The 15,890-nt window shown below is 43.8% G+C and overlaps 1 protein-coding gene across 3 annotated transcripts in view; it reads left to right on the top strand.

Moving 5' to 3' along the window:
* Positions 1-2,141: 2,141 nt before the first annotated feature.
* The window catches only part of TATDN1 (TatD DNase domain containing 1), a 19,777-nt gene continuing 6,028 nt past the window's right edge, over positions 2,142-15,890 (top strand). The window contains exons 1-11 of one of the 3 annotated variants that reach the window (XM_085853655.1): positions 2,142-2,224; positions 9,578-9,643; positions 9,752-9,801; positions 9,894-9,957; positions 10,124-10,267; positions 11,436-11,478; positions 12,359-12,444; positions 12,708-12,748; positions 12,928-13,004; positions 13,804-13,874; positions 13,977-14,103. In XM_085853655.1, coding sequence (XP_085709781.1) covers positions 2,173-2,224; positions 9,578-9,643; positions 9,752-9,801; positions 9,894-9,957; positions 10,124-10,267; positions 11,436-11,478; positions 12,359-12,444; positions 12,708-12,748; positions 12,928-13,004; positions 13,804-13,874; positions 13,977-14,103 — 821 coding nt within the window. In that variant the 5' untranslated portion in view covers positions 2,142-2,172. Of the gene's footprint in view, positions 2,225-9,577; positions 9,644-9,751; positions 9,802-9,893; positions 10,000-10,123; positions 10,268-11,435; positions 11,479-12,358; positions 12,445-12,707; positions 12,749-12,927; positions 13,005-13,803; positions 13,875-13,976; positions 14,104-15,890 lie in introns of all 3 variants that reach the window. The other 2 variants (XM_085853654.1, XM_085853656.1) reach the window with 2 other exon arrangements.

Here is a 15,890-nt window from a genome sequence, read left to right as displayed (position 1 = left end):
CACACACACACACACACACACACACACACACCCACACACACACACACACACACACACACACACACACACACACACACACACACGCACAAGTTAATGTCCTCACCCATTCAAATCAACAGAGACAAATACATACATTCAATGCATCCCCCCCCCTCTTTCTCAGTTGTGGCATACAACTGTATAACTGGCATGAATTGGTTTCTAGCAAATCCTTTCTGAAGCATCACTGAAAATTTGAATGACAATAATCATATCTTCCATGTGAAAGTACAAAAAAAAACTTATTTTATTATTTGTTTTACGAAGGTCTCAGAGACCATTGTGAAAGGCCGTGTTAGCCCATGGGCCGAGTTAGCCCGTGGGCCGAGTTAGCCCGTGGGCCGTGTTAGCCCGTGGGCCGTGTTAGCCGTGGGCCGAGTTAGCCCGTGGGCCGAGTTAGCCCGTGGGCCGAGTTAGCCCGTGGGCCGTGTTAGCCCGTGGGCCGAGTTAGCCCGTGGGCCGAGTTAGCCCGTGGGCCGAGTTAGCCCGTGGGCCGAGTTAGCCCGTGGGCCGAGTTCGCCCGTGGGCCGAGTTAGCCCGTGGGCCGTGTTAGCCCGTGGGCCGAGTTAGTCCGTGGGCCGAGTTAGCCCGTGGGCCGTGTTAGCCCGTGGGCCGAGTTAGCCCGTGGGCCGAGTTAGCCCGTGGGCCGAGTTAGCCCGTGGGCCGAGTTAGCCCGTGGGTCGAGTTAGCCCGTGGGCCGAGTTAGCCCGTGGGCCGAGTTAGCCCGTGGGCCGAGTTAGCCCGTGGGTCGAGTTAGCCCGTGGGCCGAGTTAGCCCGTGGGCCATGTTAGCCCGGATCCGTTCTCCATTCATTCGTCTTTGTTTTGAGTCTGAGTCTGACTTTGGAGACATGATCTAGAGTCTAGACCCTATATTAATTGATCGAGCTCGAAGACTCCAACTCAAACTTAATTTTAAATAAAGATGCCTTCCCCTTCAAGTGCTAATTAATACACGAGCAATGGATAACAAGCCTGGAAAGCCAAAGCAAAGGCCAGTCTCACTCACAGCACACAGATATACACATATGGGACCATTACCACAATCACACTGACCTGGCAGAGAACTGACGAAGAAGTTGCTTTCCATCCAACACGACTGACTCTGTTCTCCCAGATTTTCCGTCTTTTAGCATCTGATGGAAATCTATCCATCTTGAATCCCTTCTCAGTTCTATTTGTGCACCAAAGGTGTAACAACCTGTCATTTTGTCGTAAAATCGATGTAAAACACGAATGAGAATGCTGCGTGCAGCGGGAACGTTAAAACGCTGACCGATATGCGTCCGATCCTGTCCGCGATGGACTCAAAATGGCTCCACGCAATCACGTGACTAGATTTTTCCGGGCCCTCTAATGTCGCTACTCTCTCTATAAAGGGACTCTACGTAACACCCACCAACCCCATAACACCCCCAACACCCCCCTTTCTTTTCTTTTCATCTATATCTCTCTCTCTCTCTCTCTCTCTCTCTCTCTCTCTCTCTCTCTCTCTCTCTCTCTCTCTCTCTCTCTCTCTCTCTCTCTCTCTCTCTCTCTCTCTCTCTCTCTCTCTCTCTCTCTCTCTCTCTCTCTCTCTCTCTGTCTCTGTCCCTCTCACTCTCACTCTCTCTCTTTTCTCTCCCTCTCTTTATTTCCTCTCCCTCTCTTTATTTCCTCTCTCTCTTTTCCATCCCTCTCTCTCTCTTTTCCCTCCCTCTCCCATCCCTTTCTTCCCCCACCTCTCTTGGTATTCCCATCAGCGAAGCGACAGGTGGTATAAACATAATCCACATTCCATGGGCATAAATAAAAAAATGAATTTAGAAGGAACACAAGAAACCCAATGTCGGGAAATTTAAAATCATTTTCTTTAAACGAACATGACTCTTCATCTTCCACATCTGACTTTTTAAATTTCCTATTGTCGCCATGGCAGTGTAGTTAGTCGTAGTGTCTCCGTAATTTCAAACCATCTTTTCTACTTTTAGCAGTTCTTTTGTTTACCAGTTATAGGAAGTAAAGCGTTCGTTGTAAACATCTCTTTTGGAATCTCGAATCGCGTTAAAATTCCAAAAAATAAAAAGAAAAGTTATCAGGATTCACCTCGCTTTCTTATTGGCTCTTACAGTCCACGTGACCATTGTTCCCCGGCATGGCTGTTCCCATCGTTCGTGCGTGCCTTCCGGTCACGATGCGTTTTATCGGTGAGTGTGTTGGGTCGCCATGGTCTTCAATCATTCCAATCAAGCAATACTTACCAATTTACAAATTGAAGTCTGAAACCACCAATCAATGTTGTTTCCTTGAAACAACTTTATATTGAAATCCGTCAAAACAGGATTCATTATTTCATGAAACATTCATCGTTTTAATATATCAAGTAAAAATTGAGGAATTGATTACATGAATAAATCATGATTCTTCGGAAACTCCCTTTTCCTCTTCATCACCTGATCTTCCCACGCTCTCCTGCTCTCCTCTCCTTTCTCAATTTCTCACCCTCACCACCCTCGCCACCCTCGCCAATAGTACGTACGTAATAAGTGGATTGGCCATTTTAATGTTCAGTAAGTTTCAACACCTTTTTCCGACAGTCTCAATGGAAAATGCTCGAGATGGCTTTGTTTGTTCGAAAGGGGGGAAAACGGCACAACATTCTCATTAAATGTCTGAACGGAAGCTTTATTATGTTTGAACATACCCAAAGTAACTTTCTTGTTGCCATCTCAATAAATCCATAGATCTTGATGCAATGAATCCAGGCTCAAATCGCATGCACTACATGACAGATACTGTATATACTTACTAGACGACTCGTGAACCCGTTGGGTTCCTGTTGTGACAGCGGTTGTTAAAAAAACATCATTTCAACAACAACAAAAAAGATAGCTCCAGCGAACTATACCACTGAGGTTGTTTGCATTGATCAAACTACTGCGTGGCCGGATGTGCAAAAAAAAAACCTTTCAAACCGCGTACCATGAACAACAACCACACAGGCCGTTCCTTCACTCTCGCGTCGCCGTACATGCGTGTCCATACGTGAAAAAAAAACTTTCAAACAACTACACAGGCCGTTCCTTCACTCTCATAAACGACGACTGCATTGGGGCATTGTGTTTATCTATAAATGCGCATAAGAAATCGAGAAATTATTAGAATACAGTAAGTCATCACCATCCGGAAGTCCGTACATTGTAACCCGTAATGGGGAACGCGCTGGGTGCAAAACGCCAAGCAACGTGTCCTGTCATTGGTAACTGAGGATCCTTTCCCCATCGGCCACGCCTACGCAGCAACGTGTCCTGTCATTGGTTTGGTAAATGGCGCCCCTTCCCCATCGGCCACGCCTACACAGCAACGTGTCCTGTCATTGGTTTGGTAAATGGCGCCCCTTCCCCATCGGCCACGCCTACACAGCAACATGTCCTGTCATTGGTTGGTAAATAAATGACCATAACTTGGGAACCACTTGTCCGATTAATATCAAACCTTGAAAAGGCACATCCACAGGGCCCCAGCAATATACCTGGCAAGTTTCAATTAGATCGGACCAGCGGTTGTCGAGAAACAGCGGTCACAGACAGACACACACACAGACAAGCCGGTAGGCGGACATGGGTAGTCGACTACCCAATAGAACCTGACGCGATGGGCCCGTTCAATGGGAAATGACCTGAGGATTAAGCACAAGAAAATTCATGATTCTAGCTTCAAGGTTTAATGCTACAGATTGTTTTTTCGTTAAAATACCCCCACATTTAGAGGTTTTTCGGCCGTTGCTGGGCAACGGAGGGGTCCATAGCAACGGTTCTTTCTCACACATAACTAGGACATACCATGAACCTACCATACCAGTTTCATGTATATCTGACTCATAGTCTCTGAGATATAACGAACTTCGTTTTTTTTTATTGTTTTCGACCAGGTTTCATTCAAAGTCTATCTTCTCCGACAGTTTTCATGGGATCCGGCTGGAAATTTTTGACAATATGGCTGAATGTACTGCCCACAGTCGCTCGTGGCCCGATTTTTGATTTTCGAAAAAATTAATTTTTTATGATTTTTCAAAAATTTCAAAGTCCCGTTGCTAGGCAACAGTGGTGTCCATAGCAACGGTTCTCATTTGCACACAACTCGGTCATGGTATGAACCTACCAACCAAGTTTCATCGAAATCGCCATTGTATTAACTGAAATCGCCATTTTAAATACTGATAATAAGGGTAGAACAAATGTCAAAATGTTTTTGTTTTTTTTTCGACTTTATCGACTACCCAACACACAGACAGACAGACAAACATATAGACGGAAATACTGATAATAAGGGTAGATCAAAAGAAAAAATTTTTTTTTGACTATCGATGACCCAACACACACACACACACACACACACACACACACACACACACACACACACACACACACACACACACACACACACACACACACACACACACACACACACACACACACACACACACACACACACACACACACACACACACACACACTGCTGGAATTATAGATAGATAATCCCGAAGAGTACTTGACTGAATCGGGAATTGATTATTTAATACCTTTTTTGTTGCCCGATTTGAACGAAACTTGAGATTGTGCATCAATGTGAAAAAAAGGGAGAAAAGAAAGTCGAAGAAATTATTGTGCATAATCTTATAAACACAATTTTATTGATTAAAGAACACAGAAGTATTAGATCAAAATGTCGATGTTTATTTTATGCTTAAAAATAAATTGTTCTTTGTCTCGACTAAATGTTTGAGATTTTTAAATAAATCATTTCAAAAAAAATAAAAGGGATAGCTCCAGCGAACTATACCGCTGAGGTTGTTTGCATTGATCAAATTCTCCCAAAGAATACTTGACTGAATCGGGAATTGATTATTTAATACCTTTTTTGTTGCCCGATTTGAACGAAACTTGAGATTGTGCATCAATGTGAAAAAAAGGGAGAAAAGAAAGTCGAAGAAATTATTGTGCATAATCTTATAAACACAATTTTATTGATTAAAGAACACAGAAGTATTAGATCAAAATGTCGATGTTTATTTTATGCTTAAAAATAAATTGTTCTTTGTCTCGACTAAATGTTTGAGATTTTTAAATAAATCATTTCAAAAAAAATAAAAGGGATAGCTCCAGCGAACTATACCGCTGAGGTTGTTTGCATTGATCAAATTCTCCCAAAGAATACTTGACTGAATCGGGAGTTGATTTTTTAAATAATTTTTTTCGTTGCCCGATTCGAACGAAACTTGATACTGCACACTGCAGGAGAATGGTGAGTAAGGTGGCCCTAAATTTTTTGCGCTATCGTGTACCGTTTTGGCTGTATTTCAGGAACATACATACATACATACAAGATTAGAGCTTTAGTAATATATAGACGTGTATGTGTGTGTGTTTATCTGTTGTCTACTACTATCTTTGTAGTTTGTGTACAAGTACAATGATGTTGATTGATGTGTTTGTTCTGCACATGGTATGTGTAGAAGCTCCTCCATAAGCTTTCGATGTCACTCTTTTAAAAAGGTCACACACATACTGTATATTAGGACCCACACATACTGTATCAATATATCCGTCCATCCATGGCCTTTGTTTCCAGTGCAGAAGTTTTGCCGAATCAATCCCATCGGCTGAGAACCAACTCTCGACAGATTGCCATCCATCACAGGGCATGGTGTGTCTGTCAAGGCAGGAATTTTGAATGTGACCAATTTACCAGCACACAATGGCCGACTCCTTACAAATGGTACCTTGGCTTTTTAACATCCACAATCAAACACTCACAGGTGATACATCCGGCATAACTTTCCACCGAAGGAAGATGCATTTGATGATTCAATGACACCTTGCCTTTGAAGCACCAGGGTGGCACCTTGTAGTCTGGTTGGGAATCAAATCCAGACTCTGCTCAAAGGCAAGTTTGCACCCTTTGGGATATCCTCGAACTTCCCATTTGCTCGTGCGTCAAGACTGGCTAATGAGAGAGTTCACAGAACATCTTAACTCGTAGTCTTGAGAAAAAAGGATGTGGACGGGGTCGGCAAGCGGCAAATTTGATTGGTTGAGATGTAAAATGCCGTAATATTTTGTCCAAGTACTACTAAACGGAAGGGTTTTGAAAGTGGCAAAAGGCGATTTGTGTTCTTCAGTGTTCAAGTATATAATTCCATTCAAAGAAAATAAAAATTTTAAATGTTGGAGAATGTTTTTTTTTTGAAGTTTACTGCCGTTGATCCAGCGTCTGTTGCACCACCTTTAATTTAACACGTTACATTAGTTCTTCGTGCTTGTTGTTTGTGTCCTTTATAACATCCTTAAAAACAGTAAGTTTCCTGTTTGGAATGATTTTCAATTTTGTTTGACAGACAGAGTAAAAAGATTGTCTCGCTCCTCTCTGTGCATGTGCGATCGGGATAAATTCAGAGCCAAAGTACTATTAAACTACAGGTTTGTTTTCCAATTCATGTTCCGATTGCTGTTTCAAATATAACATTCAATTGAAATAAGTTGTTCCTCAATTATTAACTAATATTTACGGACGGACAGATATACATACAGACATTGGCAAGCAGACAGACAGACAGACAGACTGAACCAAATGCTTAAACATGCCATTTGTTTCGTACCCACGGGGTAAAAATAATGGTCTCTTCCCTCTTGCTTGTCACAAGGATGCCTTTGTCTATCCAAAGTTATACATGATTCATGCAAAAGAAAAAAACCCCAAAAACATTAATTGTTGCAAAACGTAAACGATTCAGCCTGGAATTTGACAAACTTCCCTGAAATAACCATATCACATGAAAAGGATGTTTCCCCATTTGCTTTGGAGAATGGGGTGTGAGTGATCAGGTGCATCATCGATATGTGTTTTTTTTTTATCGTGCCCATGTATTTGGTCATTACAAACTGAAAATGGATGAAACACGAGAACGGCACTCGGTAGAGCGCGTACCTCCGCCAGGCTGAACAGTCTACAACAAGCAAAGCAATGAGCAGAGATGAGGCAAACAAGAAACAAAAAAAACCTGCCAGTCAGAGGGTTGGGGTTGATTTGGATTAATGAGGACAGGAAACATTACGGATAGAGATGGGGGATGACGTGAGACGGTGGTGTTACCACCTGGAGGGAAGAGGTGGTGTTATCACCTGGAGGGAAGAGTGCGATTGAACGACTCCAGAAGGCAGTTACACAAACAGGAGAAAAGGGGAACAAAAAGGGTAGAGGTGAGTGGGAAGCTTTGAGTTTGAGAGTTGAACCAGGAGAGAGAGTGAGAGAGAGAGTTCATGGAAGAACACGTGCGTCCTTGTGGAATCTTTTAGTATTTGTGAAGTTGTCGCTCACCGGTTGTTTGGCAATATTGAGCTGTAAAGGAGTAGCATTTTGTTCCACAGTGTGGAGCTTTTTTGTTGTGTGTGAAGGTTGTTCCATGCTTGAGATTTTCAGCTTTCAGAATTAATGCTTTCACTTTCATGTGATGTTGGATTGTCCAATCATCTGATGTGCTGTATTTATTGCTGGCGTTGAGACGAAGACTATTATTGGTTTCGGTCGTCCACGTGCTCATCAATCTTGTGTTTCCTTGTTTAAAAAGGTAGTGTTGTCCGAGTTGTTGATGAGTGATTGTCTGAACAGGTAGTGTTGGTTGTTGATAAGCAGGCCGTGCTGTACGTTGTGTGTTTTGCATCAAGTGTTGCAAGTGCTATAGGTTGTGTTTTAGCACAAGAGCCATCCCATCACCATGTTTTAAGTTATAAACAATTATTTTGCTCTACAATAATGATTTGGCAGTTATACTGAAGTAGTGCAACTGGGAAATAAGCAATTATTCAAATCAAATCTGATACTTCTTCTTGTTCTTCTTCCTATGTTTGCAGCACATGGCTGCAGGTAGTATTTGTTTGGGACGCAGCAAATCTACTACTACCACTATTGTTTTAACGGTGTAAATTATTGTCACCCAGTTTGATGGTCCAGGGAATGTTTTTGGCTTAAGTCTTGCACGTACTGGTCGGCCAGGCCTGCCGTTCAACTGAAGATGGCAGGAACTGTAATTTGCTCAGAGTGCCGGCGATAATTCGACAACTCTTCGCGAAAGACATCGTGTGGTATTTAATATCCCCCCCCCCAACGATCAGTGCTGGTAGATCAGTGTTCCTCCGGCTGCATGTCTTTCCGATGAACACCACACACATTTATCCCTCGTCCTGAATGCGAAACACCAGGACGGCAGTTTATAGCTGGGTCGGGATTCAAACACAGGTTAGACAGCTTGGAGGCGAGTGTGCGTACCTCTCGGCTGTCCTGCCAGCCCTCAATTATTCACATCATCAAATCTAGGAACCATAAATCTAGATTGCTTTCTTGTTATCTCGATACATCATCAAATACAACAAGAAATATAATTTACAGCATTGACGACTCACTGTTATAGTATCAATTTTGATTACACATCCAAACTAGAAGGACGCTCGGAAGAGCGCATAACTCCGCCGCGTAATGCCTGATCCACGAGAACATATCGGGCCCAATCAACACGATTTTGAAATATCGTGTTTCATTTTTGGCCCGATCTCTCAATGGTGAAGAATCACTTTAAAAATTAAATTATTATCGTATTCAGATCTGCATCTGGATCTTCACCAAAATCGAATCAGTTTGTCCTTGTCATGCACCCGACTTGTCTGCAAAATTTCATCCGGATCTGTCCACAACTTTTTGAGATATCCTGTACACAGACAAACAGACAGAAAGGCGTGAAAACATCACCTCCTTCACCTTCGGTGGCGGAGGTAACTTGAGGGGGAGCACTCGGGAGAGTGCAAAACCTCCGCCGCCAATACTGCTGGGTCACTCAAGTGAACCTTATATCTTATTCATTAAATATGATGTCAACAGTGCTAACAGAGTTATAGTTCTTTTCTCCAACATTTTTTTTTGGGGTGGGGGGGGGGGGGGGTTGGAAATCACTTAAAACATGTAGAAATGCAAAACAAAGAAATCGAAATTTTATTGAAAAAAAAGTTGCAAAATTTTTTTTTCTATAACAATTTTTTTTTTTGGGGGGGGGGGGGTTGGTTGGTAATCACTTAAAACATGTAGAAATGCAAAAAAAAAAAAAATTTCAAATATTCTTTCAAAATGGCCGCCATAGCGGCCATATTGGATTTTGGACCAAGTCCAAAATGTAATGGCATGATCCTTGGACCATACCTAATCCCCCCACCAAGTTTCATCAAAATCCGTCGAGGAGTTTTTCCGTAATACTGTTCACAAACAAACAAACAAACAGAAAGGGGTGAGAACAGTAACCTCTGATCTTCGATGGGGGAGGTTAATAAATGAGGGTCATCAGCGCCTGAGCTCGTGAGAAACAAACTTGGTCTTGAGCCCTCAATCATACGGAGTACATTCACAGCAATCGGGGAGAAAAATATTGTATTGAGATGAATAATGCGATACGATTGCCACGGTTGTTCATTTTTAAAAATCTGTTTGTTTGTTGATATGTTTATATTTTTTTCCAGACATAGGCGTAAATCTCACAGACCCCATGTTCCGGGGAATCTACAGAGGCAAACATAAGCACCCCGGTGAGACATTCCTCATTTTCTCGACTCTTCGCCATGAATCGATGCTTCAGCAGGTACCGGTAGTTATTTTGAGTCTTCACTCACCACCTCGTGCTGATTCTGTTCCAGATGATTTTGAGGATGTTGTCCTGCGCGCAATAGATTCTGGTGTCCAGAAGGTATCTTTAACGTGATGAATTATCATACAAGTGCTTCTGTTCAAGTACATTCATCCAGGCTAATCAAAGACATACATTTGAACTGCTTTCAGTTTATGATCACCGGTGGAAGCCTTCAGGACAGCACAGATGCCTTGGCACTCGCCCAGACTGATGGTGAGGGAGAAACATCTACCACAAATCAACTAATCTCAAGAGGTGTTCAAGTTTTGCTGATGCATTTTTAACGTGCACCTGCTCAGTGAGATTTATTTTGAGCCTTTCAAATGAAATGCGAACAGGAACGTGTACACTTGCTGCTTCCTGAGGTATGATGCCCTAGGCAGGTTTTACTGCACAGTGGGATGCCATCCAACTCGCTGCTCTGAGATGGAGGCCACAGGCCCTGAAATATACTTGGGTGGGCTTCTCTCATTGGCCCAGGGGAATCGTGGAAAAGTCGTGGCTATAGGAGAGTGTGGTCTTGGTGAGTTGTGTTGTCTCTCATGCCCACTTTGTTTTCTTGCGTGCCCCTTTTCCTCCCCAGACTCGGCCCCTTTTCCTCCACAGACTCGGCCCCATTTCCTCCCCAGGCTCGGCCCCTTTTCCTCCCCAGGCTCGGCCCCTTTTCCTCCCCAGGCTCGGCCCCTTTTCCTCCCCAGGCTCGGCCCCTTTCCCTCCCCAGGCTCGGCCCTTTCCCTCCTCAGGCTCGGCCCCTTTTCCTCCCCAGGCTCGGCCCCTTTTCCTCCCCAGGCTCGGCCCCTTTTCCTCCCCAGGCTCGGCCCCTTTCCCTCCCCAGGCTCGGCCCCTTTCCCTCCCCAGGCTCGGCCCCTTTTCCTCCCCAGGCTCGGCCCCTTTCCCTCCCCAGGCTCGGCCCCTTTTCCTCCCCAGGCTCGGCCCCTTTTCCTCCCCAGGCTCGGCCCCTTTTCCTCTCCAGACTCGGCCCCTTGCACTCTTTTTTTATGTTTTTCCTGCTGTGTGTGTTTTTTTCCATTTCTTTCTCTATTTTGTTATTTTAAGCCTGGTGTTGGCTTAGTGGTTAGGGTGGCGGCTTTGGATCCCAGGGTCCTGAGTTCAAGCCCCGTTGGCTGCTGAATTAACACCAGGGGGTTGACTCAGCCTGTCATCCTTCCGAGGTCGTCGAAATGAGTGCCAGTGTACTGGTCCCGGTGTATGCCCCGGTTAGAATAGGTGTACCATATCCCTGTGTGTCGTAAGAGGCGACCAGGGTTGGCGTCAGGAAGGGCATCCGGCCATAAAACATTGCCTCAAGAAAAAGCCAAACCCCTGCACAGCAGGGAAAAATGGCTGTAAAAACGGTCATTTTCTCTATTTTGTTATTTTATTCATTTACTTCTTTTCCTCTGACCCATAGTTTTCTTCATCGATTTGCAAAGCTAACATATCATCTGTGTAGTTTTTTTGTGGACAGCATTTTATGATGCAACTATGCATTGATCACTTTAATAAATCTGATAACACATGAGCCGGCATATCATATGTTAATGATGCATGTTCAGAAGAATGTTTTTTGTTTTTTGAGTCATCAGAGGTTATTGATAAATTCACATGCTTTGTTTGCGATTCAAAGTAAAATGAAAGGTAAAAAAAAAAAAAAAATTTGATTCCATTATTATCCATCTGTGTGTCTGTAGACTTCGACAGGCTGGAATTCTGCCCGAAGGAAACACAGCTGAAGTAATTATTATTTCTATTTTTATCATTAACCTGGTTTGTATTTATTCTGGGTAAACAGTCTTGCCTTTGTGCCAATTTAGCTGCAAATATGCATAAAACACTATTCATGGACAATTGGAAAACCAAAGTAGGATCACAGACTTTGGGAAACTTCACCACACACACATCCCCAGTGAAATCAGGTAGATACGCTGATATATTGAATTAATGTGGTGTTGATATAGACCTGGCATTATGGGTTAAATAACCTCTTCCTGTGTCAAAGTTACTTGTACATCCTGTTCGTCACAGACAAATGTTACTATATTTAATAAGGCAATTGTGTGTGTGTGTGTGTGTGTGTGTGTGTGTGTGTGTGTGTGTGTGTGTGTGTGTGTGTGTGTGTGTGTGTGTGTGTGTGTGTGTGTGTGTGTGTGTGTGTGTGTACACGTCTGAAAATCATATAAAGAAGCTGGGATGGGCCGATCTGCACCTAATTTTGTGCATGTGTTGGTAGTACCCACAGTCAGTTCATGGGCGCAACCCCCCATCCCGTACGAAGGGGGAGGGAGATTAGTTACGACTTTTTCCTATACACATGCCACAGTGCGAGTGGTTTACTGACCCCTGCTGCAAACGTAGAATTATTAGCTATGGCACAACATATATTTGCCCCACCTCCCCCACTATCCTCATCACCCTCCCCCATCCCCAGGCTACTCTCCAATGGAGAAAGTGTTTCTAGTTCATGAAATTAAAAAAAACCAAAAAATTAATAAAGCAAGTTTTGAGTTTTTGGAAGCAAAGTGGAGGAAGTTTAATGTTTTTAGGGGAATTTGTTTTTAAACAACATATTCTGAAATGAACTTATAATTAAAAAAAATAATAAATCTCTCAACAGGTTCTTTGAACGGCAATTTGAACTTGCAGAACAAACGCAACTTCCCATGTTCTTCCACTGCCGCAACGCGCACGCACAGTTCCTCCGTAAGGACTTCTTCACACCAACACGAGCGAGTCAGGAAATTAAATTCTAATCATTCCGTTTCTTTGGAAATTCATTTCCTCTTCGTCAAACTTTTGCTCTCTTTATGTTCTTGTTGTTTCCCACCCCCCCTTTTTTTTTCATTTTTATCTTTTAAACAATATCCTTCCGCAATTCTTTCTACATTTCCACACAAGAAAGTTTTCCCATGAAGCCATCCTCAGTGTATTTAGTGCAAGCTCCGTACACATCATTGTTGTTTCAGAAGCAGTAAAACAAAACAGGAAGAGGTTTGTCAATGGAGTGGTGAGTCTATTTTTAATGTCGGTTAAATGTGAAATGTATTTTCATTTCTCGTTTTTATTTTTTTATTTTACATTGTACGTGTGATGAAGTATGATTGAATTTTTATTTTTTTTACATTACAACATGACCGATGTTTTGTGCTTCCATTGCTCGTCGTGCATTTGACGTGTGCCGAACAGGTGCATTCTTTCACCGGCTCGAAGGAAGAGGCGGCGGCGTTGATTGCTCAGGGCCTGTACATCGGCATCAACGGATGGTGAGAGGACATCCCCCCCCCCTCCAAAAAAATTGCTCTCTTGCAGTGCAAAGGTATGACACTTGGTGGCGCGTTTGCTTCCGAGTTGTCCGTCGAGTTTTGACCGTGGGGAGCCCAATTCTGTTGCCAACGGGTGGTGCCACATCGTGGAGTACCACACCCTTTTGAGGATGTCAAACAAAACTGTCTTCGTTTTCAATGCAAACGATCCCACGCCCTTTCACAACGAATATAATTTTTTTATGCAGGTGCTCTGGATTCAAATATCCAATTCTCATGGCGTGGGCTGTGTGTCTGATTATCCGTTTTGCCGCATTCGTTTCCTTTCTTTTTGTTTTACTTTTATTTTCTCTTTAAAGGCAGTGCAAATGTGACGTCATTAAGCATCAAATGGGATATCAGATGAGAGTCGAGCAACTCTTTTGCATCACTGTTTATAATCTAATATGAGTTTTTTTTTGACAAGGAACTTCAATACAGGAGGAGGCCATTAGTCCTATCAAGCCTGTGCAACTTATCGTCGTTTTTCCGTGCTCTCTCCTTTTCATACGCTGAGTGGCAAGCAAGGAAACGGAACATACCATTTTAAGTCTTGAGTATGACTCGGCTGGGGTTTGAACCACAGACCTCCCAGTCTCAGAGCGGATGCTCTCGAACCATTATGCCACCGAGTTTTGTAGTCCTTTTACCTGTCATGTTGTGACGTTGCTTTTGTCCTCTTTTTGAATGTCCCAGTAACCTTGCAGTGCATGGCATCAATAACATGGTGCCTTAACTGTGCTTGCACGTTTCCTTGCAGTTCCCTAAAGACGGAGGCAAACGTTGATGCCATGTGCTCTATACCCAGTGACAAAATGATGATAGAGACAGGTCAGTCGGTGATTTCATGAATATTCACAATCTATTAGTGGTTAATGTTTCTGGCAGTAATTCTTTAAGGTCTTTTTGATTTTTTTTTTTTTCTACTGGTAGACTCCCCTTGGTGTGGGATTAAGAATTCACATGCTGGTGCCAGGCACATACGAACAACATTCCCAACTAAGAAAGCATGGGAAAAAGGTCATTGTGTAAAGGATCGTAATGAACCTTGCCACATCATGTGAGTACATGCATGCATATCTCCTCCTCCTCCTCCTCCTCCTCCTCCTCCTCCTCCTCCTTCTCTGTCATCCTCTTCTTCTTTAACAGCCCCAATTCTTCCCACCTTGTGGAGTTGGTCGGGTGGCATGATTCTTGTCCAAGTCTTTCTGGAACTGGCTGGGCTGGCAAGGCCCTGACATTCGAGTGTTTCAGGAATTTGTGGTTTATTGGGGTTGCTGGCAATAACTTGCCGAATCTTCGTGAAAGACACCGTCGCATCTATAATGTCCACCAATACCCCCATTGCTGGCAGATTTATCCTGCAGCTTCGTGTTCTCCTGAGGGACTGTGCACGCATTGATGCCTTGCCTTGCATGTGAAATACCAAGGTGACAGTTTAATAAGAAGCTATGTCAAGATAAAGGTGTGTGGGTGTGTGTATGTGTATGTGTGTGGTGGTGTTTTTTTTTTTTTTGTTGTTGAGACACATCAGGACCGATTTTAAGGGAAGGGTGTTGCATCAACGAACACCTTCCCACAGATGGGATGTTCAGGTGGGGATGTGTTTGCCAGCACCAATTGCTGTTGGGCTTTTTAAATTCCAACATTAAGCTTTTATTAATCAACATAAACATCTCCATTAATTAATTAATCAACATCTCAACATTTAGACATGAAATCAGAGCCATCTCCCGTGACATATCGCATGTTTTTGACACGGTCTGGCACCCTGCCCTGCTCACCAAACTCTCTTCCTATGGTATCCAAGGCCATCTCCACTTATGGTTCGCAGACTTCCTCTCCTGTCGCAGCCAAGGTGTGGCCCTAAATGGAGTTCTTTCATTCCCTCTTCTTGTCCAAGCTGGAGTTTCTCAAGGTAGCGTTCTGGGCCCTGTTCTTTTTCTGGTTTTCATCAACAATCTCTCCGACTCTCTGGAAAATCCTCTTCATCTCTTTGCTGATGACGCCACCCTCTGCCGTACCATCTGTCATCCCTCAGACCGGCAAGCAGCAGCTTCTTCGCTCACTGCAGATCTGGATAAAATCACAAACTGCTCCAACATGTGGAACATGTCTTTCAATCCGGACAAATCTCACACTCTCACAATGTCTCTCCGAAAGGACCGCTTGGAAAACCCACCATCAACTTTCTCAACAATCTTCTTGAAGAAGTCATTTCATTCAAGCTTCTGGGTCTCACTATCTGCCATGATATTTCCTGGGAAAGCCACTTTTCCAACCTGGCCTCCAAAGCATGCCTGGTGTTGGCTTAATGGTTAGGGTGGTGGGCTTTGGATCCAAGGGTCCTGAGTTCAAATCCCACTCAGCTGTTGAATTAATACCAGGTAGGGTCAACTCTGGCTGTCATCCTTCCGAGGTCAGCAAAATGAGTGCCAGCGTGCTGATATACTGTGTCGGAGTGGCGACCCATCCAAGATTGTGTCCAATAGTCAAGGAGACTGCTTAAGCAGCACCAACGCTCTGCACAGAGTATGGTCCCAATATCCTCCTCCAAAGCCAGTCACCGACTGGGAATCCTCTGTCATGCAAAGTCCTTCCTCGGCCCACCTGAGCTCCTGACCACATACAAAGCTTTCGTCCGCAGCCTGATGGAGTTCTGCTCTCCCTTCTGGGCTGGTTCTCCTGCCTCTTACCTTTCTCGGCTTCACACTATGGAAACCAAGGCATTTAGGACTATTGGGATCTCCCGCGATGAAGCTGAATCTTTGGGCCTCTCACTCTCTCACCGCAGGCAGGTCGGTGGTCTTTCTGCCTTCTACCATCTCCTCTCTGGTCTCGCCCCCC

The sequence above is a fragment of the Eptatretus burgeri genome, chromosome 14 (assembly GCF_056783735.1).
Source record: "Eptatretus burgeri isolate ZD-2024b chromosome 14, Ebu_testis_v1, whole genome shotgun sequence".
Taxonomy (NCBI): domain Eukaryota; kingdom Metazoa; phylum Chordata; class Myxini; order Myxiniformes; family Myxinidae; genus Eptatretus; species Eptatretus burgeri.
This window is presented reverse-complemented; position numbering and strand designations above follow the sequence as displayed.